The 15,710-nt window shown below is 42.1% G+C and overlaps 2 protein-coding genes across 2 annotated transcripts in view; one reads left to right on the plus strand and one right to left on the minus strand.

Annotated features, from left to right (window-relative positions):
* casp8ap2 (caspase 8 associated protein 2) lies at positions 1-12,627 on the minus strand. Its single transcript, XM_053445035.1, has 10 exons — positions 12,300-12,627; positions 10,633-10,706; positions 10,368-10,448; positions 10,121-10,221; positions 9,702-9,776; positions 9,303-9,418; positions 6,662-9,057; positions 2,088-4,860; positions 1,182-1,281; positions 1-1,066 (listed from the first exon to the last, which is right to left on the minus strand). The coding sequence occupies exons 2-10, from the start codon at positions 10,664-10,666 to the stop codon at positions 1,004-1,006; spliced, it is 5,739 nt and encodes a 1,912-aa protein (XP_053301010.1). The 5' UTR covers positions 10,667-10,706; positions 12,300-12,627; the 3' UTR covers positions 1-1,003.
* Positions 12,628-12,677: 50 nt separating this feature from the next.
* mdn1 (midasin AAA ATPase 1) overlaps positions 12,678-15,710 on the plus strand; it is a 55,900-nt gene continuing 52,867 nt past the window's right edge. The window contains exons 1-4 of the mRNA XM_053445034.1: positions 12,678-12,986; positions 13,216-13,442; positions 14,567-14,791; positions 15,397-15,504. Of these exons, the coding sequence (XP_053301009.1) occupies positions 12,891-12,986; positions 13,216-13,442; positions 14,567-14,791; positions 15,397-15,504 (656 nt within the window). The 5' untranslated portion in view covers positions 12,678-12,890. The remainder of the gene's footprint in view (positions 12,987-13,215; positions 13,443-14,566; positions 14,792-15,396; positions 15,505-15,710) is intronic.

Genomic DNA, 15,710 nt, shown 5'->3' on the forward strand with positions numbered 1-15,710 from the left:
TGCTTCTAGTGAAACTTTTACATCTTTTATTTCCTCCCTTTAAAAAAAACAATAAATAAAACAAGAACAGCATAAATAAATACAACTTTAATTTCAGTAAAGAATTATGTACAATATTCACAATATTGCATTCCATGCTGTTCATAGGAAATGGGATCAGTCAATCGATATAGCAAGCAGTCACACAGATACAAGTTGTACTTTGTATTAACAGAGATAAACTTACATCATTGAGCTATAATCACTTTAATAAGATGTTAAGCAGCACCACCACACACGGCCCACCCCCTCCCCTCAAATACTTCAAATAAAATAAAAAAACACATCCAAAATATCACACACAGAATTCAGTCCCATAGGTCAAGTGAGTCATCAATTATGAAAAGACATTTCTTGCTGTTTTGAGAAACATGTAAGTTTGGAACTAGACGTAAAACTGGCTTGAGGAGTTTAGCAAAATATAACATCTGCAAAGACCGAGGTAGAAAAGATGAACAGATGCTGTGCTGAGGACAGAGTCACATCAGTCTGAGGACCAGCAAATATCCAGAAACCAATACTGATGAAGTTATTGTAGTGTGCAATAATAAAAAACAAAAGAACATCAAGAACAACACTGATGTTGATAATTTTGTCCTTCATATGAATCCATCTTGTCAGTTGAGCTGACAAGATGTTTGATCAAACTATCAAACATTGACCTTCTTCAAAAGGTACAATTCAGTATCCAGAGCAAAACAGGTCCACACACAGTGACTGGATTTAAACCTTTCACGGATGAATTTCCAATTTTCTGTTGAACCGATGGTTGGAGTATGATTGCCATCAAATCCTCACGGTCATTGTAGACAATGTGGTTCTCCATGTGACCGCAGACCATGTAATGACTCCGCTAGACCTGCGTTCACATCCTCCTGCACTGTGTCCTGTGAACAGCAGCCTACATACATGCGCTGGTGCTACAGGATGTGTATGGATTGTATGAGCACAGCAGTGTGAGGCGTCAGGGGTCCATCTTCTCATGCCTCTTAAAAAGCTTCATGAGCTGATTAAACCTGTGGGCGATCTGAGAAAAGGAAAACAGTACACAGGGTCACTGGATGTGCCTTCCTCGCAGCCTGCAATCTTTATGTATGATGCATCCAAATAACCTAAAAAGCTAAAGGAACATAATAACTCACCTGTCCTGATGGCTTGCTGAGTCTTTCTGACAGAGAAGAGAAAGTTTCACGAGAAGCCCCTTTTGTCTTCAGCTCAATCAGAATCGCTCGATCTTCATCTCTGCAAGAAGAAGCAAAACAATGAGACCTACAATAAATAGATGGAAAGCTTACCACATCCAAAATTAACACAAAAGTAGGAGAACGCCTTAATTTAGCAGGCCTCATAGACCTCTATCCCATTCTCTCTCAAGTCCCCCCCTAACTTGTTGTTTTCTTTTGTGGTTGTTTTATTAATTTATTTGTTTTTTCTTATTTGATCAGTGCTTATTGTTTACATGTACACACTATACCTCTCCAAAAATGTAGAAAGTTACCCAATTTTGAAAAAGGTTGACAGCAACAGAAAGTCTTAGAAGGACGAGAACATAGTCTTAGAAGGAAAGCAAATCAGTGAATTTGTCCAAACTTTGAACTACTCCTTTAATTTAACTATAAGTCAATAGACAATAATGCTAAATGACTTCTTCATGACTCACAGATGCAAGTTTAGCACCAGAGGCTGAACAACCATTATTTTGTCCCAACTAATAATTTAAATGCCAAAACTTTGTCTCTTTTGGTTCTGAGGTGGAATTTGTTAAGAAAAAAAGGCTATAAATGGCTTTGAGATCTGAGAAAGGAGTGTGTCAGGGATTCAAATATAGATTTGCACGAAGGAGTAAGAAGAAGAAAAAGCACAGGTGTGACCTTATAATCTTGTAATGACTGAAATAATCAGATTATTAATACCTTAAAGTAAAAACAAATCCAATTCAATCACAAATCCAATTCATAACAATGTTATGCACAAAACCAAAAGCTATTAGAAGAAACGTGGGGACTTGTTTAAGATGTATTAAAGTTCATTCAGAATCCTCTACTGACCTCGTCCATGCTATCACCACCTCGCCTTTCTTCCTCACAACATTCTTTGCTGAGAGGCTGTTGGGGGACAAACTCAGTGGGGAGGATATGGACTCATTATCATCTTTAGGCACCATCTTCTCTGTAATCTCCATCTCCTTCCTCCTGGGCCGCTTTGCTTTTAATTGATCTTGGTTCTTCTTCCGTTTTCTGCCTCTGTCACCATCCTCCTCTGGTGTGCTGTTAGACTCTGATGCCTCCATCGCATTTCTCTCTGAGTCAGAAACGTGTGATGGTGACACTGTGCTCGTTTGAAAACTACCAGTAGGTTGATGTGGTTGATCAGACATCTTACTTTTAGAGGGACTGATAATTTTTTCGGAGTCACTCGAAAGAGCTTTTGACGGACTTCTTTGAGTTTGCCTTTCTTCTACTCTTAAGTGCGTTTGACTCTTTGTAGTGACACCTTTTCTAGGGGCTGCCTGGCCAATCTGCACAGAGCTTTGAGCCCCACTGTGTAAACTGTTGTCTGAAGGAAGAGTCATGTGTTCATTTTTCTCTGGCAGTGGATGTGACTCCTCAGAAAAACTAAAACGTGCGTTACTCTGGTAAGTTGACGCCTCTTCCTTTTTGTGGGAGGGATCTTTTCTTTGTGTCTGGCTCTCATCTCGAGTGACACAGCTCTCTGAGGCTGTGGCAGCCTGGCAGATCCCAGAGCTTTCAACAAAGTTAGACAGACTGTTCTCAGATAGCACCACATGTGACGCAGGACTTCCCTTCTGCAACTTGTCCCAAAAAAACGTTGTTTGACTTCCTTCACCTGCCATGTCGCCTTCTCTATGCTGGTGATCTTCTTCTGTCAGTGTCTGACTTAAGCTTTCATCGGCAGTGAGCGTGACGTCAGCCCGCATCGCGGCTGCCTGGCGGATCTTCAGGATGAAGTGATCATTGGACCTCTCCATCACTAACGCTTGCATGGGCATGTCAGGCTTGAACAAGAAAGATGAGGCGTGTGCTGATGAGGCCACACTGCTGCCGGAGCAACAGCTGGAGTTGTCGGTGTCGAGGGCGAGGTGAATGTCCTGCTCTGTGGCGTCCTCGCCGTCCAGCAGAGCGTCCTCGCTTATGTGCGCGCTGATGACGCTTTCTGGAGTGGACATGGTGCGCATGCTTGATGGCTGTAGGAAGCTGAGAGTGCTGTCAGACTTGAGGGGTGACGGAATGGTGAGCGAGACAGCCAGATCCTCAGTTAGTATGGAATAGGACCTTTGAGAAGACAAGCTGGACTGCAGCGTTGTTCTACTCTCCGTTGGCAGCTCTAACAAGCAGCTCTCGTCAAATAAAGCTGGATTCAGGGGGATCTGCTCTTTCAACCGGGGAGAAGACATCCTGCGAGGTGAAATGCTGGACCAGGTAGCGATGAGTTTGGAGGGGGTGTTATATTTGGATGGGGTAAGCAGTCTAGACGGAGAGTCAAATTTATTGGGAGTGGTGATGCTGATGAACCTCTCTCCGTCCTTCCTAGGGGTACAGAGGGACCATGCTGTGCTGTCTCCTGTGATGTTGCTGTTTTCGAGTAAGTCAGATCCTTGGAGAAGACATTTGAAGATTTCTCCCATTTGAGAGTCTCTCACCAGGTTGAACGTTAAACTGGAGGCCTGCTGTTCCGTGAGCAGTTCAAAGTCGGTTTTGTCGAGCAGAGAGCCACTTTGAGAAACAACCAAAGATGCCATGCTATTTTTCTCTGGAGTTGGAGGAATAGTTTTACGAGGAGGGAAGTCAGTTACAGATTGTGTATTTGTCAGATGTGGGACAATACTGCAGTCCTTTTCCTCGTGCGTGATTCTTATGTCTTTGCCTCTGCTTCCAAGCCCTGTTTTGTAAGGCACTACAGTACAAGGCTTGATCTGGATCATGCTGGTTGGAGGGGACTGTGCTTCCTTCTGTTGAAAGAGAGGCTTCTTTAAAGACGGCTGTGTGGATACTACCTCCTTCCCAGCGGGCTTCTTCTTCTCAGCCGCAGTTCTTGCTGGTTTGCAAAGACAGCGCAGCGTCGCATGAATGTCCATGAACAAGCAGTCAACTTGGGCATCAACAAAGTCCCACAGCTTCTGCTTCAGGTCGACTGCTTGCTGTTCAAAGATCCGTTTCACGATGCCATTATTTGCCAGTTTGCTAAACACGGGCACAATCAGATTCTTCAGCTTGGATTTCAGCTCGACTGCCTGACTGCATATCTCACCAAAATGAGCACCATCCACAAACTCTAAAAAAGATTCCTGATAATTGTCCATTATGCCATTGAAGCTCTTCCTGGGAAAGGTTTTATGAAGCTTCATGTACTTTTTTCGGATCTCACTGCGAACCAACCTGAATGTCTCCATTATTTCCTCCATGTTGGAAAAGGAAGCTTTGGATGCTGCAGGGCAAACCGTTTTAAAACGACTCTTTGGACTTCGTGTTGAAGTACCTGCTTCTTCACCGGTTTCTTTTGAGCCAACACACATTTCCTCAGTTATCCTCTTCAGCACAGACTTGGGACTTGGTTTATTCCTGACAGGTCGTACCATCTTCGCCTTCTTGTTTGCAGGAACTGGGGAACCAGCAGCCGCCTCATCGCTCTCACTTAAAATCTCCCCCTCCTCCAGTTCAGTGTCAGAGAGACTTGAAGGCATCTCAGACACCTTGTCCACCACATTGTGGATGTCCTGCTCTGCAGGAGAACCAGGATATTTGTTCTCTTTGTTTACATCCAGCTTCTTTGAGTTGACATCAACGGGTGTAATGGAGAAATCTGCACAGGAAGATGAGAGAAAACAAACTGTAATCAACATTTATGGTAGTTACGAATTAGCAGGCCATAAGTATAGTGAATGTATCATAGCATTAAAAGGTCTCAATCTTTTTTTTTAATTCTACATTTCTGTCTATTCGGATCATAACTCATACATTAGAGAGGTAAAATAAAATTGGTTTCTATCATTGGCATATTGATGTCGGCTGCATAAAAAAAACACATTGCACAGTCTCTGGTGTAATTAGGTATCATCTAGCAGTAAAAAAAAAAAAATCGATAGTGATCGTCAAGAGTACCGATATAGCCTGATCACATAATGACCTGAGGGGAGATGCTGCATTTCTGTTTGGAGCAGGTCTTTCTCGCTTTCATTTAACAATGAACCTCATTCACGATTTCTAGCTGAAGGAATAGTTCACAGAAAGAAGGATATGAATGTCGGGGGCTTGTGGACGCCACATGAGCATTGTGGAGGCGTGCTATGTTTGTTCTGTTGTTTTATAACTTCTGAAGAAGAGGTCAATTTGGCTGCAGCAATGTTTACCCCTGAGAGTCCTAAAGTGTTTTATGGACTCAAACACTTCACCGACCCCTTCATCAGCATAAATATTAAATATATATAATTAACAGCTATGCCTCACACCCAGCAGGGGGTCGCCGCTAATCTCCCTATGATCTACTGTTTTTCCTGTCTGAGAAATAATGACTGGGAAGATGTTAGACCTTGACAATATACTGTAAAGTAAATAGTAGGACCAAATGTATCAAAAGAAGCATAACAACGCTGATGTATTCATGATTAGGTTATGTGGGTTGGGTTAAATTATATTAAAACATATTACAGTTTAGCTTTCACTCTTTCAAACTGGATGCCTGTCTGTATGAGCGACCACCCTAGTACAGACAGACACCAGGTTTCAAAATGGTTAGAAACAGGACTCATAAATATCAGAAAGTGTCTTGTTTCTTTCTGTGAGCAATCGAATTAATTAATATGATGATATATTTGCATTTGCACTGATTAAAGTCATGTCATGAACCATAATGGCTGTGGTTTCTATTATTATTCATCTCGTGACTTATTTGCTGAAACAGCAGAATGGTCCCTTCCATAGTTTTATGTCCCTAAGTATTAAACATTGTTCTCATATGATCACATCATAAATGTCTTGTTCTCTTTGAACAACAAGCTTTCAGATTTCAGGTTTTGTTCAATCTGGTTTCATGGTGAAAACATTCCTCCCACCCTTTAGAGAAAAAAGTGACCCCGAAGAAAACACGGCAACAATTCAAGAAGATAAAAGGCATCCGAGTACTCTACAGTGTGGCATGACTATATCACTTTACAACAAAGTAATGGGGCTACTTAAAGGGAAGAAATCTGATATTTCTAGAATTAAGTCATAATATCATTTATTAATTCTACAAATTTATTATTTTAATCAATATGATTGAAAACTGTGGCGAGCATCAGACCTCTCTTAGCTGCTTATTCCTTATTCCTTACATAATATTATGACTTCTCATTGAATTATGACTTTGTTATGGTTCTATTTTGGCATCTTATGTTAATAAATTTGAATCCGACATCAAGAGTATGACTGAACAACAATTGCCAAAGGAGGACCAACATTAAAATACCAGCACGGAAAAATGATTTGTCTGCTAAAGACATAATAATGAACACACCGTATAGTTGTGATCACATAACAACAGGCCTGAAAGCCCTTAACAGTCACTCGAATCTCCTGCATGAATGTAAAATTCAACTTTGGCCTCATTATCAGGGTGACATTACCTTTTTGGAGGCTCTTGACATGACCAGGCTTGCCATGAACATTGATGTGACTCCTCTTGGTTATCCGGATCGGGCTCCTCAGAGGGCTTATGGCATCAGGGATTCTCTTCAGATTGCTGAGTGTGCGCATCATGGAGTCCTCGTCATGAAGCAGTGGCACTGAACTGGAAGGCTTGAGATTATTCTCTCGACTCTTTCCAGGGCCGAAGCTCTTTCTTGGTGTGGAAGCGAGGCCACTGGAGTTTCCTGGCTGGACCGTCTCCTCTGTCGTGCTGCTGACTTTGTACACTGCGATACAGCCGGTGGAGGAGCTCGGCTCAGGGACGATGGCATTGCTGTTGTCAGCCTCTTCGTTTGTCTGGGTGAGAACTAAAATAGCCTCGGGTAAACTCAGCCCTTCCTGTGGAACTGAGTCCAGGCTTATTGTACTGGATACAGCATCTGTGTCTTTAGGACCATTTTCCATATGAATGGGATCTTTCTTGTGAATGGACGTGACTGAAGCAGAAGGATGGAGTCCTTGCTGACAGACCAGTGTCAAAGCAGTGGCAGGAATCTTTTGACGCCTGGGACTGTCAGGAACATCTTCAGCTACAATGGGTTCCTTTGAGGGTGAAGCCATAGGAGCTTCTTCAACTGAATCCACAGGGACGATTTTCTCTACTGTCCTTGACTCAAGAACATCAGGCTCCGACACAGTTTCCTCAGTCGTCTTTCCAGGGTTTACTTTTAGTGGGGAATTGCTTGCGTGTTGTTTGGAGACACTTCCTCTTGGGTCACTGATATTGTCTGTCACCTCCACTGGTTTAGATTTATCCACCCGTCTGTCTGAGGTCAGACTGTTTGACATGTTGCTCTCTGCTGTCTTCAGAGAACTACTCTCTAGTGATTTTGGTGTACGATGCACACTCTGCTGACTCTCTGCAGTATTTAGCGGTTGGCTGAATGCTGAGGTAGTTTGGACTGTAATTTCTTCAAGCAGTTTGCCAGCTGCAGCTTCACTGAGACACTTGTTCTTTTCCAGGACATCTTCTGCATCATCACACCTCTTGTGCGTCTTTTCAGAGCTTGATTCTTTGGGGATATCTGATGACTGCTCGGCCACATCTTCCGGTCCAGAGATTAATTCACTGCACTCTGCTTCGTCTATGACACACATGTCTTCAACATTAAATTGTAAATTCTCATCATTTGCTTTGTTTTCAGCCACCTTGTCCTTCGTTGTGGGGACGTCCTGGCCGGCATCGATTGGCAACACTGGCTTCTTAATCGGTGAAAGGGTTAGATTCAATGTTTCCATGAAACACAATTTCCTGTTTGGACTATTTTCCTCCACAGAGCTGTTATCTGGGATACATGGTTCTTTAGATGGTCTTTCTGAGGCATTGTGTGTATTTTCCTGACTTTCCTTAGTGACATCTTTACCTTTGTCTGATTGGTTTAATCTCTGTTTCTTTCTGCTCATCTCTGAAAGCTTGTTCTTTTTATGCTTTCTGCTCGCATCGTCTTCATGTCGTCTTTCTTCCTTCTTTCGATGATCCTTCAGGGGTCGCTCTCCCTCCCTCTCCTTGGGGGAATCAGTGTGGCGCTCGGTGTGTTGATTCAAAGAGGATTTTGTTCGCTCCTTGGAATTTGAACGGTTACGTCCATCATCACTCTTTATTTTTCTATGATCTCGGCTGTAGAACTCTTTTGAACTGCGAGCTGCATTTTGTTCACAGTCCGACAGGGCCACTTTGGTTTTGTCTTGTCTCCTTTCCTGACATCTCCCTTTGGTGTCATCATAGGGGGATGCATGGCGTATAATCTCTGCTTGGGGGCTTTTACTCCGGTCGGATCTGTGGTGTCCCTCAACATTTAAGATGCTCCTGTTTTTACATGACCTGGAGTCGTGCTTCCGTCCTGTCTCTTTGTCTGCTTTATGAGACCTGTTTTTCTCCGAGGCATGACAGTCCTTGTTGGGATGTGAATCACTTTTAGGTCGTCTGTCTGTTGATTCAGATAGTTTATGACTTTGATATTTTTCCTCTCTCGGTTTAGACTTGCGTTTGTCTGAATCACTGTGCTGGCCTGATGAACTGATGCAGGACTTGCTGACAGAGTGCCCAGGATGTTTGTCGTGTATGTCACCTCCTCTTGAAGAACTTTTAGAATGACTGCGGGAAGATGCTTTCGATGCTTGTGTCTCAATGCAGGAGCCAATGGGCTGATTGGCTGAACTTTCTGTCCCTGCAGAGTGAGGAGGAATCCTTGCAGGCTGGTTCTCTCTGGGAGGTGAAGTCGGCAGACGTGGAGGAGGTGGTGGAGGACCGGATGGAGGCAGAGGAGTGGACAGTGGGCGAGGAGGAGGGGGCCTACTGCTGTGAGACAGATAGTGATGATGACCTTTCTCTGACCTGAAGGAAACAAAGTTTTAACAACTGATTTATGTTTGAACAGATATCAAATCAGTAGAGAGCGCAACAGAACACAGTGGTAAGGACGCTTCTTGGCCTAAATGTCATTCCAACATGGATTTGTCAGATTAACTCACAATCGGGTGACTTTTACAATGACATCAACTAACAGCCAAACACGTTATTGCAAAACAGACCCTACGGTTATGAGTCACTAGCTCACACACATATGCTTTTAAACTTACCGTTGATTCAACCTCTGAATCTCTGTGTCTTTACGCGTCACCTCCTGTCTCGCTGTTTGTAAAAGTGCACAAATGTTCTTTTTGAGACGGAAGTTCTCAGTGTTCAACCCCGTGTTCTGTTTAAAGAGAAAATGAGGGAGAGACAGAAGCTTAGTGTTTATATCACAATTGTAATATATTCCGTAATTCAACAATATAAATTTCAATGTAGATACAACACTTTTATAGATTATCAACACTAATGAAATCTGCTCTTTTAAGGGTTATGAAATATTTTACACTCATCATTAGACACATTTTAGAGTTAGAAAATCTTCTGTATGAAGCTTGATAATATCGCGGGGAAAAAATAATGCACACCTTTTCGTCAGAAAACAAAATACAGAAAATATAACAAACCTGCATTTCCACCTGCTCCAGTCTCCTGCGTAGCTCTTTGATTTGGGTTTGAGCTGCTTGGAATCTGGACTTCAGCTGCAAACACACAAAAAGAAGAGTGTGTTAGAGGTTTGGTCAGCTACTGATGGCAGCCACTGCATTTTAAGACAGCAAGATTACTTCAGTAAAGTATTTGTTTTTTCCAACCCCTTTCACCGCCTCTGCTAAACTATTTGCTACAGGGGTACCGGCTTAAACCTGGCAGAAATCCAAGTTCACCTATTTACATCACATTGATCACTGCTATGCACTACAGAGCCAAGCAGAAATCAAAAACAACAACTGCAAGAACATATTTATCTTCAGCCTTTCATTCAGTATAAAATGCAAATTATTAAGTAAAAAGAGAGAAAGGAATCCTGGGGAACATGGTAACTCACATCTGTGTGCGATGTCTCTTTACTCTGCTGCTCTTCTGTGACAAGTTCTTCATATAGATCCATAGAATCCTTCAGTTGAGATGCATTTGGAGTTGAATTATCTGTAATAAACAAAAATAAGACAAGAAATCTTCATTCGGCCTCAATGAAGGTCAATAGAATTCATGCTAGTCGGGTTCGTCTATCTGTCTTAATATTGTATTGTAAGACCAAAGTCAAACTACAGCAATTCGTGAAGGACTCTTACCTGCATTGCTGTGAAAACCAACATCCAGGTCATCGTAGATATCCACAGAATCTTCATTAACATTCGCAACAGGCACCGACACTATGGGAATAATACATGTTTTATATATAAATGCATTTCATTGGTTAGGTTCACCAACTACATTTTGTGCCTGAGAACTGGAATGAAACCACTTTGCATCGAGACGATATACTATATTGTACAACAACTATATTACAAGCCTAATGGAAAAATAGATATAATAAAATAATAGATATGTACTTACGACCAGAAACATCGTAATTGTTGACGTTCTCCATTGTGCCAAATGTCTCCGTGGCTCAGTTTCTTTAAGAATACCTGGTAACAATGCAAAAGGAAAAATCAATCACTATTCCCAATCTACAAATATCATTCGGAACCAACATAAGGAAGCAAACTTGAGATGTTGCCACTGGAAATCTTGTTGCAACTGTTGAAAAATTATAATATATTAATAAACACCTACAAATCAAGTCCTTGTTCATTCCTACCACTTCATTAAGCGAAGTTTCAAACCATTGCTACTAATGTCTGCAGAGCAAACCGCAGTTTGATAGATGTAGTCATATGATGTAATGCAAAGATGCTACTGGTTGCATTATGGGAAATGTAGGATTACGTGTTTCTAGCATTTGGGTGCTGCTAATTTATCCCTGATGAGTCATCCAACTATATGTAATGTAACAGCATTCATTGTCACTGGAGTAATCTGTTCAGTCTTGTTTGAGTCGTATTTCCAGCTCACCACACTGATAAGTGGCGTACTGAGAACTATGTCTTTATGTGAATCCTACATTAATGTAACAACGTAATTTGATTTGTCAGCTGCTTTATTAAAGGTTCTGTTTGTAGAATTTAGTGACATCTAGTGTTGACGTTTCATGTTGCAGCTGAATACCCCTCACCTCCCCCTCCCCTTCCAAACATGGAAGAGCACCTGTTGTAGCCTTCAGTTGTCAAAAAAACTCAAAGGGTGTTTAGTTTGTCCTATTTGGGTAACTGTAAAACACGTGCTGGCCTCATGGTGTAATTATAACGTATTTAAATATAAAGCGCAGACAAAGAATTTGTACAATTTAGATGATTTCAAACTAGTGAGCACATCACTGGGATTATTTTATAATTTCGGCCAATAGTTCCCAATCCACTTAACCTTACACACTGGACCTTTAGGCTACACCTCTACACTATACATCCTATTATCTGTAGTGGGCAAAGAGGAGCTAACGGTGTTGTTAGCATCTACAGCCCTATTGTTCACTACTGTCAGAACAAAGAAGGCATCGTTGAACAATGCGTTCCAACAGCAGGCCTGGACAGAGAAACATCCACAGAGAGCTGCTACACTTTAGTGTCTGAATGATCATTGCCTCACTTTGAACCCAGAGGCTTAATGCGATGTTTAACACCCTCAGTTGAGGCTCGGGCTAACATTAACATCACTATGGCTGCGACAGCCCTGTCACGAACTCTTCAACCTCACGAGACCACCGGAGCTCTCCGGAAATTAGCACTTAAATCAGGTGTTAAAACTTAAAAATGGAGGACAACCCAGTGTAACGAGCGTTTCACTGCTATAAAACTACCCTGGACGTAGAAACACAGCACTTTGTCCAGCCACTAGGATTTAAGAGGAATGTTATATTGAGAACTGCATTAATTACATTATTTTGAGGATGTTGTAATTTAGCTGATTAGCATTATATAGTATTTTACAGATACTAAACAACAAGTCGCTGTGTGCTGCTTATTTACTGTTTCACCTATGACTGAAGGTGACTGTTACTGGAGGAGTGTTGTGTAGCTCATTGTGTAAGTTGAAGAAACTGTGAATCCTCCACACACGCAATACACGTCTGTATAAAAACATGGTAGCCTAACAACAAGCTAAGTATGAATTGGTTGACCTACTTGTTTGTGTGTCCTCCCGTTGTTGACAACCGTAATGTCGCGCCAAGACTTTTTAGTCCACAGGAAGTAACGACATTTTCCCGCGGTCTGTCACTGCTCGGGTGTATTCTAGCAGCTGCTCGATTCCACAAAAGTTGAAAAGAAACCTAAAAGTCAACCCCTGAATGAGATCGCTAATAGCGGGATTATGCCGCCTCACACTCTTAAACGACCCCCCGACACAATCAGGAGCATTGAAGGGCGGATGAGGAGGTTTAAACCCGGCGAAAGTTGTTTTTTTCTCGCAGAGAGAGTCGAGCTGTGCCGGCGCTGCTCTCCGCCTACGTCATTACTGCGCGACGTCCGGGGTGAGAGGGGAGGGGAGGTTGAGCAGCCAAGCCGACCCGGAAGCATTTGTGTCCCAGTCACATGTGGACAGGATTTTAGCACCAGTAACGGGAACGTGCTTGTGTGCGTGTGTTGTGATACAACCTCAGATGCACACGCGCGTGATGAACCTCACATTTTGCTGTACTTACAACAAACCTGCTTATTGGACGCGCGCGCCTGTTTCCGCTGTAGACCGCAGCTCCACATGCGACAAATGATAGGATGGAGAATCTAGAATTGAGCCTGTCATCACTGGGCACCATATCCAGACATGTTGACAAAAGTCACAACGAACTCAGCCAGTATCTGTCAAAGCAGGTAAGACGTGTTGCCTCCTGGTTTGTGTGGAGTCCAAATTATGTGTTTACAGTTTGTTTTCACACCCAGACTTAAAAAAACGTGGCATGTGGTAGCCTTCACTTCACATGTCAGTAGTCACTGTACTCATATTGTTTCAAATCCGTGTTGTGTGGTTAAAACTGTAGATATCTGTGACGAAATATTGGTTCATGGGGGATCTTGCTCCTGTTACATGCTCTCCCCTCAGATATGGAGTCAGCACGACAGACAGTGTATTCTGGAATGCTTGGCTCAGCTGCTGCTGGAGAAGGACTACACCTTGCTGATTGCACGACACCTGCGGCCGCTGATCCTGGACCTGCTGGAGCGGAATGCAGAGAGGGTCAGAGGCAGCGGCCGGATCAACCATGACCTCCACGAGCGCCTGTGCGTGGCCCTCAGCAAACTCCTCAGCGTCAGTCCTGATGCACAGGCGTAAGTGGAACCTCTACCACCTTTTCCTTTCACCCTCCAGTAAACAAGATATACAGAACTATGTATGTGACCAGATCACCATAGCCAGGATATCTTTTTACGATCTGGCTTCACTGAGCCTAACTTTGGGCGTCAGGGATAATCTTCACCAGAGGGCTGGTTATCAACTGTCTCATTTAACTCTGGGTTTTCCTATCTGACTATGGAAACGACACAGCCCCTTATTACAAGCAACATCATCAGAACATTACATTAATTGGCATGTAGCTGACGTTTTAATCCGAAGTGACTTCCAATTAGTGCTTTCAACATCTATGAGGGGCCAATCGGGGGTTCAACATTTTGCCCACGGACACTTTGGCATGCAAATTGGGAGAACTGGGGATCGAGCTGCCGACCCTCTGGTTGGATGTCTGGTTAATATCTGTCCATCCATTATCTACACAACTTTTCCTTCGAGGGTCACAGGGTGTGGTGGTAAATGCTGATACTGCAGGTAAAAATGGTTAAATCAGCAAGTGAAAATGTAAACAATCTGAGTACATAACAATGTAATAGAATAGAAGATATATACTAGATATACGTTCTAGTCATGAAGGCCAGGCTAGGGATATACATAGAAACACAATGGAAGTCTGGAAAGGCAAAACAGTTCTGATCTATACAAATATATATTACATTTTATTATTTGTCACTGTATAAGCTCTTTTGTCCCTGCCATGTTCTTGTAAGAATGATGACTCTGTTTTCCCAGTGATCTTATTTGTCAGTAGTTAGCTTTTTGATTTATTTATATCAAACTCAACCTGCTTGGACCAGGCTAGAGTTGCAGCATAAGTTACCATTGGAATTCCTGTAAGATTTGAATCATGTTATAATTAAAAACCTGAAGCTACGTTGCTAAAAACAAGTGTTGCTTCACAGTACAGGCCTTTGCTTGAGCACACAATAAACTTAAATAATTAAGGTTGTACGACCAGTTTTGGTCAACACAGGAGGTAGAGCAGTTCGACTACTAACCAGGTCACTGGTATGACCCCCCCGGCTCCTAAATGCTCCTGTCCGCATTCTGAAGTGAATGCGTCATTGTCATTGTAACAAATATTTTTACTCTTCTCTGTAAGGTTTGCTGCAAAGTACTTCAACAGTGCCCCTCCAGTGTTTCAAAGGCTCTTCTTCACCAGCGAAGAGGCATCAGCTGTCCAGTATGGCCCCAGGAGGATGAAGATGCGTGACCTCATGGGTGCCACTCTACGTTTCCTTCAAAGTGATTGTGCCAAGTTTCGAATGCTCTGGGACTGGAGTCCTTGTGTCTCCCAGCTGCTCACCAGCGACGTCATGGTCCGAGGGTATGTAGGGCCTTACAGTGAAAGCATTATTGGACAAGAGTACTCTTGGTGTCTTTGTAGTTTCAATTTCTGATTTCCACACCATGATTATGGCCAAAATAATTAAGGATGTGATAAGTTTAAAACATATTAAAAAAAATCATCTTTGCTGTTATTGTGTGTTTGTCTCTTGTTGGCAAATTAATTGCACTTAAAATACTACAAAATATTACAAAATACTTAAACCTAGTATGTTTAGTGTGAAACAGATAGTTAATGTGTCAACATAGTAAGAAACAGTAATGATGGAAGAAGCACTTGATAATTGACATGATATTATTTCCCTTATTGCCATGATAATCTATCCATTAGCTACACCCCTTATCCTCTGAGGCATGACATGGACAAATCATCTGGTTTGGAGTTTGATTACTTAACGGAAATCCAAATTTTCATATATTTTGTGGCTGATTTGCTGCCAGTATTGCATTGCAATTGTCTTGGTGTGTCAAGTTTAGCTGTTACTACAATTTCAATATTGTCTTGCTTCTGTGTTACATGTTGAGCTTCAGGTTTATTCCACCAACAAGTTCAACACTATATTTCTCCATTATTTCCTCCAACAGATACACTGCCCATTGTTTAGCACAGGTCTCTCACATGACTGATAATCAGAAAACCATCTTTCTGAGAAAGGTCCTGGCTAATGAGGAGATCCTGCACATGAAAATTAAGTATGTACATTTGTTGTTATTCATTATTAAATAAAGGGATAAGTATTATGGAAGATGTTAAGTTTGAATCTCACACATTTCATTTGAGTCATAAATTAGTTTTACATACATAGTCCTTCTGTTGAATGATTGAATAAAATGAGTTGAAAAAAGTTGTGTGGAATTTAAACATTTTCATCTTTCAGCACCATCAAGTATTGTTGGCA

The sequence above is a fragment of the Pleuronectes platessa genome, chromosome 17 (assembly GCF_947347685.1).
Source record: "Pleuronectes platessa chromosome 17, fPlePla1.1, whole genome shotgun sequence".
NCBI lineage: Eukaryota > Metazoa > Chordata > Actinopteri > Pleuronectiformes > Pleuronectidae > Pleuronectes > Pleuronectes platessa.

What these genes read in the sequence shown, in the direction of transcription:
- casp8ap2 (XM_053445035.1), bottom strand. Translation starts at nt 10,666, where the DNA reads ATGGAGAACGTCAACAATTACGATGTTTCTGGTC. An exon ending in TGGTTTTCACAGCAATGCAG is followed by an intron (nt 10,222 to 10,367) that starts GTAAGAGTCCTT and finishes TGTTTATTACAG; the next exon opens with ATAATTCAACTCCAAATGCA. An exon ending in AAGAGACATCGCACACAGAT is followed by an intron (nt 9,777 to 10,120) that starts GTGAGTTACCAT and finishes GTGTGTTTGCAG; the next exon opens with CTGAAGTCCAGATTCCAAGC.